General features: G+C 39.4%; 2 protein-coding genes across 2 annotated transcripts in view; both read left to right on the top strand.

The window, feature by feature from the left end:
• Positions 1-1,654: 1,654 nt before the first annotated feature.
• On the top strand, positions 1,655-9,410 carry LOC308294279 (serine protease FAM111A-like; the record flags this gene model as incomplete). Its single annotated transcript, XM_080737006.1, has 6 exons — positions 1,655-1,791; positions 3,579-3,860; positions 4,048-4,089; positions 4,830-4,903; positions 7,506-8,501; positions 9,405-9,410. The coding sequence occupies exons 1-6, from the start codon at positions 1,785-1,787 to the stop codon at positions 9,408-9,410; spliced, it is 1,407 nt and encodes a 468-aa protein (XP_080593132.1). The 5' UTR covers positions 1,655-1,784.
• Positions 9,411-11,414: 2,004 nt separating this feature from the next.
• Positions 11,415-11,620, top strand: part of ankrd26 (ankyrin repeat domain containing 26) — a 70,818-nt gene continuing 70,612 nt past the window's right edge. The window contains exon 1 of the mRNA XM_080737285.1: positions 11,415-11,502. The gene's annotated coding sequence lies outside the window, so the exon portion shown is untranslated. The remainder of the gene's footprint in view (positions 11,503-11,620) is intronic.

The following is an 11,620-nucleotide window of genomic DNA, read 5'->3' as shown; positions in this document are numbered from 1 at the left end:
CGTGAGTGCTGTGCAATAAATGGACAAGTTGTTCTGCGTGCCCAAAGTCAGAAGTTGCAATCCCTGCTGTAACAGCTGTCAACCATAACTGTCTAACACATAAATGTTATAAATAATACTGAGAATACTAATAAACCATCAAAGTACAATACATAAACTCAGACGTAAAACATTCAAAGTTTCAAAAGTAAAAACATTCAAAATTTCAAATGTAAAACAAGTAAAAGATTTGGCAGGCCCCCTGTAGTAACTCTGAGGACCCCCCCCCCCCCCCCCCCCCCCCCAGGGGTCTCGGACCCCCAGTGGAAGACCCCTGGTATTTGCTAATACTCCTTTTTGTTTTCAGAACCCAGCTACAACAACTTTTATGCTTCAATTATGATCTAATTTAACATTGTTCTGGAGCAGGAGCAGAGCGATTACTGAGATGGGCTCAAGGGTCTGTCTGGGGGGTCCCATGTGAGGAAAGACCCCAACCAAAAGTCAGAAAGGTTATTCTGACTGATTTAAAAGTGTAATACATGAACTCAGGATGTTTTAAAACCTACAAAACAACCCTATTATTATGAACATCTGACATTAACTGGCTGGCGTACTGTTCTGGGAGGTCCCAAAATAGATAACCCCCCGAAAGGGGGTGGGGGTCCAGAACATTTTACACCCATCATTTACTCCTTGACCCAGAAAACATAGGATTGGCATGTTTAATTAAGTTTCTAGGTTGTCTAGAAGCCAAGATAGCACAAATTATGTATTTTATGTCGGCCATTTTGAACGTCCAAAATGGCGGCTTTGCAGGTGTCTGTGCAAATGCCAACAAAGATTTTTGGATTCCCCATGCTCTGATGATTCCAAAAATGTATAGTTTTACAAATCCCCAAAAAATTCCAACGAATAAACATTTCTTAACATAGTGGACCTGACTACTTCTTTGTATAATTGTTTAGACTTACTGTTTTCTTTTTTGTTTTTCTTTACATATCTACTGCATAGTAGGCCTACTGTGTTCTATTTGTCTGTCATTCAATGTTATATATACTTCAATGGTTTCCAGTGGAAATAAGCTTAGTCTTTTCATGGATCTCCTTTTAGTAGACCTTGTACCAGTGAACTGTACCGTCATGAAACTGTACCTTTTCTTATGCAAACTTCTAATAAAGTCTTCAATCAATCAATTGTGGGGCTTGTAGATCAGACTCCGCTGCCGGAAATGCTGCTCGCCTTCTGCTGCCAGAAATTGATTGATTGATTGATTGATGACTTTATTAGAAGTTTGCATAGGAAAAGGTACAGTTTCATGACGGTACAGTTCACTGGTACAAGGTCTACTAAAAGGAGATCCATGAAAAGACTAAGCTTATTTCCACTGGAAAACATTGAAGTAGGCTATCTCATATAACATTAAATGCCGCTCGCCTTCTGCGCAATGCCCGATGGGATGTTGGAAAGTTGTGGATAAAAGCCCAAATAAGCACTTTAGAAACCAGACCAAAAAAACGCTTCCCACAACTATTTAGCCTACAAGCCCTACAAGCGACTCCACAAAGAAATGTATGCCCATTGCCCAAAGTCGCTTATAATAAGCGGACATGGCAACACTGGTTTACACAGCAGCTGGAGAGACAGAGGTGGTGGAGTCAAGTCGTCTCGTCAATGTTCCACGATCTCTATTATTAAAAAGAAGGGAAAAACTTACTTCAGAGAGACAAGAACATCGAGGTTTTCATCCCCTCAACCGAGCCGGAAATTTGAATTGATCTGGAAAAGGTTCAGTGTTTTAAAGAATGGCGGGTAAGTAGTCTATTTGGAAAGTGAAACTATAGTTATGCCTGCTGTTCAGAAGTTAACGGCACGGACAGGACAGAGAGGCATACACTTAAAGAAAGCATTTTAGGCCTAGTCTATATTTCGAGTCATCATTTTCATTGCCATCACCAGTGAAAGTATAGGCTACTTAAAGTGTTTACTTAATATAGGGAAGTGGTTAATGCGTATCGTATTAATAATAAAAATCTACAAAGTAACTATAGCCTAGTAACTAAAGTGCTCAAATACATATAGTATGCCTAGAGTAAAAGTAGGCTACAATATTTGGATCCGAGATGTAGTGAAGTAAAGTAAAAGTGTAGGCTATTGGAAATTGGAAATACTCAAGTAAAGTATGAATACCTAAAAAATGTACTTTAGTACAGTACTTGAGTAAATGTACTTAGTTACTTTACACCACTGGTGTTGGATTGCAGGAAGTTGGGGGAAGGTGGAAATGGAAACCACCTTTTTTCTTTTCCTTTAAATTGTTCCAATGCCGTTGTCACAACTTAAGCTCTCGTCTTCTACTTTTCATTGGTTCAAAAGTCTTATCATTTTAATTTTCACTTTAAAAAAGGGTGTGAGCCTGTAGATCTGCTAGGGTCTAAGGTGGAGGGGCCTTAATTATTTGATACTTTAGCTCAGGCATCTTCAACGTTTTCAGGCCAGGGACCCCCTAGTTGAGACTGAGAGAGATGAAGCAGGGACCCCGGCCCACAACCTTTTCAGAGATTCCATATAGTTTCATTTTGACCATATAGTTTCATTGTTTGACAGCACAATCAGGGTATTTTGGATTCGTGTCAATTTGTGTTTTCAGATATTTAACCACTTGAACCGTCAATAATAAAAAAGCTTGTATATCTGCTATTTTTGGCTAAAGTTCTCAGAATATGGACACTAGGGTTCAAGTGTGGTTAATACAAAAAAGATTAAAAAAAAAAGCTTCCACCACACAAAGATTTGGAGGACCCCCTGGAGTAACCCTGAGGACCCCCTAGGGGTCCCGGACCCCCTGTTGAAGACCCCTGCTTTAGCTATTGAAAAATAGCATATACAAGCTCACAGCGCGGCACCGAGTGCCGTATTGCGAGCTTGTAGATCTGCTATATTTGAAAAATCGTGAACATGTGAGCATATCTTTGAATATATGTATTTTTAAGGGAACATTTGTAACTCTTGGGCACACCTGCAGTATAACCATTAACCAAGCATATATTTGATGTATACAGTCTTTGGCTGTAGCCCAAATAACCCTTTGGTTAGACAGTAAATACGAGGACTCTTTTAAAGCCACTGGGGCTATATCACTGTATCTGTATACAGCAGAACGAAAATGAATAAAAAACATAGCAGCATACTGAGCATAGTGTGACCTAATAAAAACAAATCGTTAAAAAAGAACAGTGGTTTGGCGGTAAGGCACATACCTGTTGATCAGGGAATCCCAGATTGTTGGTGCCACAGTTTGCTCGGTCATAGCACCGTCTCCAGACCCATGTGTAAACACACAATAGCAGGTGCCAGGGATCAGCCACAAACTCAGTTGCAACAACTGGCCAATAAAAAAGATACCAGTTATGTTCTGAATTTGTCGTCTCATATCTTCCACAAAATATTAGAAAACGCTCAATAGTGGGCTTGATAAAAGCCTGGCTTAATAAGCAGGATCGATAAGGTGCTCATTATCAATAATAAAAAACAAGCTCCATCCCTAATCTTGAGACATCTTATTTATTGCAGTATGTTTTCCTTTGTTTTGTGTATAGACAAAAAGGCTTTCTTCATCAAGAAACGAGGGCCCTTGATCCAAAATGTCAAGAACGTGGAGTCCATTGTTGATGATCTGATAAGTTCAGATCAGGGGTTCCATGCTGAATTATCTGCCAAAGTCAGTGCTGAGAACACAGACCCAGCACGCATGAGAAAGATTCTTGACAGTGTGACCAGCAATGCATTGGCAGAAGTCCTGTTCAAAGCCCTATTCAAGCATCAAAATGACGTCATGGTGGAATTACTCGAGGAATGGAATTCTTCTTTTGCGCAGCCAGGTAAAAAAAAGGCTACTTCGTTTGACTGCATTATTAATTGAAATTATGAAAAGTTTAGATTGTAGTCTCTCAGTTATGAAATTGCCATCTTATTTGGTCAGTTACACCTGACCAACATTACACACAGACCTTAAGAAAATGAAAATGTGAACACTTTAATACAGGCTTTCACTTCTCTCTTCCACAGGACCACCCGAACCAAAGATCACGGACAGCCTTTCAGTTCCAGGTACAGACCCATATCCATGACTCCATATATACAAAATGCTCTATATCTTGCTCCACGTTCTGGGACCAAAGTGGGAAAACATACGTTGCTCATTATCATTAATATTATAAAATTCGTAGATATACAAGCTCATTTATAAATAGATAGATAGTAGTGATCCACGGGTCAGGTTTCTTTTATGACCCGCCCCGTCACACTCACACTCTCACACACACACACACACACACACACACACACACACACACACACACACACACATACACACTGTCATGATTTAATAACTTGTTTAAACAACCCAACTGGGAGCGAGCATGTCAGTTGTAAGTTGATATAAGGATAGATTATAGCTACAGGCAGAAGAATCACAGCAGCAGCACAACCCGTCCATTCCATTCCATCTGATTCTGAACACAACACTCACGTTCAACAATTGAAGTGGCATTCCAAGTTGATTCTGCATAAATCCTTGGAAATAAAATACATAAATTACTGGTGTTATGCGTGTTGACGGCAGTGATGTAGGGAAGGTGCATGCATGCCTCGATTTAGTTGTGCTGCAGCCATGCGCACCAACAATGTCAGATCGACAAACTTAAACGCGTCACAGTGTGATGTCTTGTGACTCACTTGTAGTGAGATATTTTTGGAGCAGCTCTAGAAGGTGCACAACCAACTAAATGATATGAATTTCATAGGGACATGGATTCTTGTTAATAATCCATATTTCCTCACCTTAACAGATGGATATAGGCCAATACCACTAAAGATGGGCGCCCATGAAATGAAGTCTGGAAGAAAACGCCAATATCCTAAGGTAATCTTTTTCTATTCTATGATCCAAATTCTTTAAAATTTACAGTAGCTACCCTACCAGTCAAAAGTTTGGACAAAAGCTAGTCCAAAGCTAGTTACGCCTTTGCTTTTCAATGGGAATGAAGTATCTTTTTTATTTTTATTTATTTTTTATCCTTAAATGGCAACAAACCAGTCCATTCCTATTGAAAATGATTGACAGAATACGCCCTCAAAGGTAGAATCAAAGATCAGTGCGAAAGTTCAGTTAGGAATGCGAGAAAAAAAAAGAAAACAGAAAAGTATCCATGAATTCAAGTCCTTGATATAAAAAAAGGTCTTTGTTGGGGGTTAACAACCCCTTTAAAGGGAAATTAAACCCTTAGCTGATTTTGTAGTATGTTTTCTGGTTTGTTAAAAACTATAGCAGGGGGAAAAAAAGAAAGAAAAGCATGTCAGGATGCATTAGGCTGACTATAGTATAGTGATGTAAGCCAGGGGTTCTCAACCTGTGGGCTGTGACCCCTCAGATTGTAAGCAACAGATAATCGAATTAATAATGGGTGTGTTAGAATACTGTTCAGTCTTGTACACTGGAACACCCATGACTCTAACAAGCCCATTATTAACTAGAAATACTGTTCCTTCGAAACAGTGTGGGCTCGATTCCAACCCAACAAATAGGATACTTTAAGGTACTGTAGTACAGTACCCTACAGTATTGTACTGTACCTTACTGTACTGTACTGTACTGTACTGTACTCTACTGTACTGTACCTTACTGTACTTTACTGTACCTTACTGTACTGTACTCTACCTTACTGTACTATACTATACTGTACTCTACTGTACCGTACTGTACCTTACTGTACTGTACTCTACTGTACCTTACTATACTGTACTTTACTGTACTCTACTGTAATTTACGTTACTCTACTGTACTTTACTGTACTCCACTGTACCTTACTGTACTTTATTGTACTTTACTGTACTTTATTGTACTTTACTGTACCTTACTGTACTTTACTGTACTCTACTGAACCTAACTGTACTTTTACTGTACTCTACTGAACCTTACTGTACATATTCTATGTGTTCTAGAGGTGTATATTGAGTGCATATACTGTAGGTTAACAATCCCAGATCACATCTGTCCTCCACTATGTCTATAACCAAGGCGTTCTTCTATGTGGCCACTCCAGACTGAGGAGTGGAGCATGACTTTTATTGTGTTTGTGGATCTGATTTGAAAATGCATCGGTTGTGATATCTCCCTGAAAACCAACAACAACCACTAATACGGCTGATTGTCCCTGCGGGTTCTAGGATATATACTGTAAATCCCATTGCCCGGGATCCTAAAACCTTATTCTTTTTAAGAACAATTTCTAAAACACTACAAAACATGTCTCAAAGACAAATACAGGCAAACGTCTTCACAGTAACACAGTTGTTTGTGTGTGTGTGTGTGTGTGTGTGTGTGTGTGTGTGTGTGTGTGTGTGTGTGTGTGCGTGCGTGCGTGCGTGCGTGCGTGTGCACATTGTAGATCAACTTCATAGCAGTATTAAGTGGTCCATCTATGTTTTTTATTAATAATAAAATCTGCAAAGTAACAAGTAACTGAGGCTGTCAAATGCTGTATTTATAGTAGAGTATATGTAACAAAAATGGAAAGTAGAGTAAAAGTACCTCAAAATTGTACTGTAGGTACAAGTACTTGTATATACTTGAGTAAATGTACTTAGTTACTTTGCAGCACCACAGAACAGCCAATGACAGACAGGCCTTTAATCACAGCTGTCTCAATCAGTAGAGTGGAGAGGGACATTTATAGATATTTGTAGTTTTAACTCAGAATATATACATCACAAAGCTTAGATATTTGGATCAAATCAGAGAGCAGACCTGTGTGAACGCAATGATATAGATAGCATATCTGAAGTGTGAACACTGCAGCCACAGCGCCTTAACATAAACATGGGTCTATTATCCTTCTCTCCACTCTGTCCCCACTCACTAAACCCATTGGAAATGCATTGGGTGCTTAAAGTTAAACATTTTATTTTTTTATATTTATACTACAAAACATTTCAAAACCAAAAATACAAGCACACGTGTCCTCAGTAAGCTGAACACATAAAAATTTGAATGGTGTTGAAAGGTGTAAGCGTTTAAGAGATGAAGCGCGCCAAAGTTTTGAGGAGATACTGACTAGTATATAAATATAGAAATAAATAATGAAGATAACATACGTGTGCTCGCCTTCCAGGCGAGCCCACAATTATATTAGCTGCAGTTGTGTGGCGTACTAGCCTGTCCAAAGAAACAGAACAAGCACAGACTATCTAGAATGCTGTCTCTCAAGTTTAATGAATTTAGTTTGGTGAAAACACCTTTATGCACTGATTTGTAACTGCTCTAGCAATACAAAACAATTATAGATGATACATAAAGCCACAAGCAAGTAGTCTTTCTTCAATCACCTTGAGGTCATACAGAATTATACTTTTCTATGCTTAGGACTACAGAATAAGTGTCATTCACTGGCTCTTTCAAGTTTCTTGATATGCTGTACTGAAAGGAATATGACTCTAACACAATTGTTATTCTTTTCTGTGCACAGGATCTTGAAGATGAAGTCAAACCACATCCAATTAAAGATACTAAGGAGCAGGCGAGCTGTCTGCGTAAACAGTTTGATGATTTAGTCGAGCACATGAAAAACAGAGAAGGAAAAGAGCTCTTCCGTGTAGAATATGGAAAGAATGCAAGCATGGCTTTCAGGGATGTGAAGAGTATACAGCAGTTAATGGTCCGGGCTAAGTCTGTTTGTCAGGTGAGAGTAGAGGGGAAGGCTGCAGGGAGTGGTTTTCTCCTGTTTGATAAGTTCATCCTCACAAATGCTCATGTGATTGAACACATTTTTGATGTTGGGAGAAAGCAGCTGACCCAGGAGGTCTCAGTGTCTTTCTGTTTTGAAGATCTAGGGGCCCGTTTGGGCCTGTTGGACAAAGTGCCTGTTAAACGCCAGGTTGTCGTCTTTGAAAAGCTTACAGATCATTCAGGATGTTCTCATGATTTCGCTTTGTTGGAGCTTGACTCAGAGCCTGACTCGGACCTTACCGGATTGTTGAGTAACTTTGTAACCTCTGCATCTACGAGGGGTGGAATCTGTATTGTCGGACACCCCGACGGAGGAGTGAAAAAGTTAGACACATGCTTCACCATTCCAGTTGGTGACCGAGTAAAGTTGGCAGAGGAGCGTTATCAAGAGAATCTCCAACTCATTACTCATCAATTCTTTCAACATGCTGACTCAAAACACCTGGTTAATCAAAGCCCAGATTTAGCTTATGACACATGCTTTTTCTTTGGGTCTTCTGGCTCCCCCGTCTTTGATGGGTTTTGTAATGTTGTTGCAATGCACTCAGGGGGCTATGCCTATACGATCAAGGGAGGACAGACCCAGAGTTTAATTGAGTTCGCCCAACCTTTGTCACGCATTCTTCCCAGAATCCTCATCCAGATAGTGGACAACAAGAGGTTCGATGTACTGGAGGCATACCTCCACTACACCTCCATTCACAAGAATGCCACATGGGATCAAGTGAAGGAGGATGTGAAGAGAATAGTGGAGAGACAGAATCTCAAAGAATTTGAAAACATTCTTAAAAACTATGATGGAGAATTGAAAATCATGGAATTTAAACAATTCTTCTGTCCACAAGACAATTCAGAGCCATGGGGTTTTTAGCTAGCCCATTTCTTTTTATTTAATCAGCGTATTAGCACGGAACTAGGAAATAGAGATAAGAAGATCTCCTTATTTGGCATATAAAGTGTTAAATTAATGTACATGACTCATAGATATACAGTAAGCAAAGGCTTTAGTTTCTGTTGTATGTTTACACCAATTATGTTTTCTTTTTTTAAACTTTATTCAAAACAAATGTTATATTGCGTTTATTTTGCTCTGTGTCTTGAATAGGTGTTTCCTACTTGTGATATAAGTGTTTCCTGTTTATGTGTGTTTCCTGTGAGGGAGATACAGTACACTTTTCAGGGTGTGCCATCCCAATAGCCACAGGGGCACCCAGTGTCCCCAAGGGACGCCCTTGGAGTCACAGGAGTACTTGTGGCTCCAATACACACCAAACGTGGCACAAGGACTGTTCAGGGAACTGGCATGGTATATATTGTTTATTCATTCATTCTTATTGCAGCCGTCAGGTCACAATTTACTACGAAAACCTCCACCAGCTGTCTGTCAGTCCCTCTGTCTGTCCGTCACGTCACACTTTTGGCCTAAAATCACGCAAAGCGGTACACAGTATCTCTAAAGTCATGTCATCAACATGGATCTGTCCCATTTCCCATATTCCCTCCTGATTGGCTACGTTTGCCTTCTAAAGTTTGTGACGGTCGCTCATCTCCCGATTAGGGAGTCTTACTGGTATACCATTTTTATATCTTCATGTTCATAGTGATCGTTGAATGTATTATCCTGTTTTTTATCCCCCAGAATTAAGAATCAAGTGGAATAGTTATTTTCACATACAGTATATTTTGTATGCTTTGTATTAATTCTATTGTGATGAAAGCCAAATAAATGAGGGAAATATTAGTATCTTGTCATGCTTGACTTGGAATTTGAGATGTGCTTCTTTTTTCAAAACAGTTTTCTGCTTGCTCCTCTACTGTCGTAGACAAAAAAGAATGGTCTGACGAGAACAATGGTGTGCTGCCTATAGCAACTGCACTAATATTAATAACAACTAGAAAGATTCAATTTTGGGAAATTGTAAGTGTGGTTGCCTATTTATAATTAGATGTCACATTTTGGATTAGCCTGACCAATCCTCAAATCCATTATATTGTCCAATGAAGCTATTTTCATTAGTGTGGTTGCCCTGTTGTCACACTAATGAAAATAGCAGATCTGCAAGCTCATGGCGTGTTGTTCAGCGACACATAGTAGCAACCGAGTTAAAGTATTGTAGTAGGCCTACTTGCTCTGTCAAAAAATTACTTGAGTTAAAGTACTTGCTTTTAAAATGCCTATGTATTTAAAAGTGCATGCTTTTAAAAATACTCAAGTATTCAAAAGCACAGATTACAATTTGCATTTTCTTTTTACTATAGATGCACTGCTGTTCTGAAATGTAGATTTTTTTTCCATAAGAAATGTTGTATTACAACTATCCTAATTATAATACACTAAAATGGATAATAACTGTGATTATAATACACTATAAAGTATTAATGTATTACTATGATAATTATAACACACTAATATATTATAACACAATAGAATCTATTACCATGTATTACAACTATATCCTGGTGGTCTAAAAAAAAAAAAAAAAAAAAAAAAAACTTAGACCTACTCTGGAGTGGATAATTGTTGGTACCACGTTTAGTACCACTTTCACACCACTCTACCCAGGTCATTGTAGTGGAAAACCTGGCACAAGTGGTCGGTGTGGAGTGGTGTGGTGTTGGGCCATGTCAGTGGAAAAGGGGCTGTAGTTTGGACTGGAAGAATACTGACAGACCCCATCCTACCGACAAGAACCACAAATTGATACCAAGAGAAATGTCGCCATCGTGTGGCAACTTTAAGCCAACGCAAACAAACCCTTGACTGGTAAACCAAACTCAACTATCTCATCCTCAAAGTTTCCCTGCTGCTGATTGGCTAAACGAACGACACTGCTGCTTCCACATGAACTCCGATTGGTTCACAGTGCAGTCAACTGACCAGCACGTTTTCCTGTATCTGCTGCTCTGCTTAACAACCAACACGGTGGCATCATCAACAGGTTTGTGTTGTTATTATACGTCTCCCAGCTTATGACATGATTAACTCAATATACGAGTTTCTCTTGAAAGAATGTTGACTTACATGAACGGGGGTGTGTTACACGGTGTTTAGTTACCCAGCTGGTAATCGGTTACCAGTTACCACCACAGATCCTGATCCAACAACTGTTTGAAGCTGACCTAAGTAGCAGAGACAGTCAGAGCAAAAACGTTTTACTAGCCTATATGTCACTGCTTTGTCAAAATAAAGATCTACAACCTATAGCAACGCGTGCCGCGGTGCCGTTGTTGGCCATGTAGATCTGATCTTTTGGGCAATTAGGGTTACAGCGCCATCCTTTTGGCTCTGTTTACTTAAAATAATGATGTTACCAATTCATTTCAAATGTGGCGGCGGTTTGTATATGGATTTGTGAAGTGACGTCGTGGGTGGTCTGCTGCGCAGTGCAATATGACCAGAGAGGCAATACATAATGCCCTTCAGATTTATACGGACTGACTTGACAATATTACATTATTACTAGTATATTATTTAGCTATCATTTATTTATTTGTCTTAAAAAACTGTGTTATATGGCCTGGCGTGACGTGACGTGACGTTTGTATCAGTACAATTTACAATTTGTACTGACACACCAAGCAAACAGCCGTCTGTGCCAGGCAGTCCGTGGTAACCATGACAACGTGGTAAACGTTTTACAGTGACTAGCTTATAGCAGGTTGTGTGTGTGTGTGGCTTACTCTTGTCAAGAGGCTTGTTGTGTATCGGCTGTCCGCCGTCAGTCTGAGCTGAACAGGTTGGTCAAATCAAATGTATTTTAATCACACATCTTAAAATGTGTTGTGAGTGACTAAATGCTAGTAATTATTTGCGATGTCGCCTGTGTGTGTGTGTGTGTGTGTGTGTGTGTGTGT

This window comes from Nannobrachium achirus (assembly GCF_963921795.1).
Source record: "Nannobrachium achirus genome assembly, chromosome: 11".
In the NCBI taxonomy this organism is placed as follows: Eukaryota; Metazoa; Chordata; class Actinopteri; order Myctophiformes; family Myctophidae; genus Nannobrachium; species Nannobrachium achirus.
This window is presented reverse-complemented; position numbering and strand designations above follow the sequence as displayed.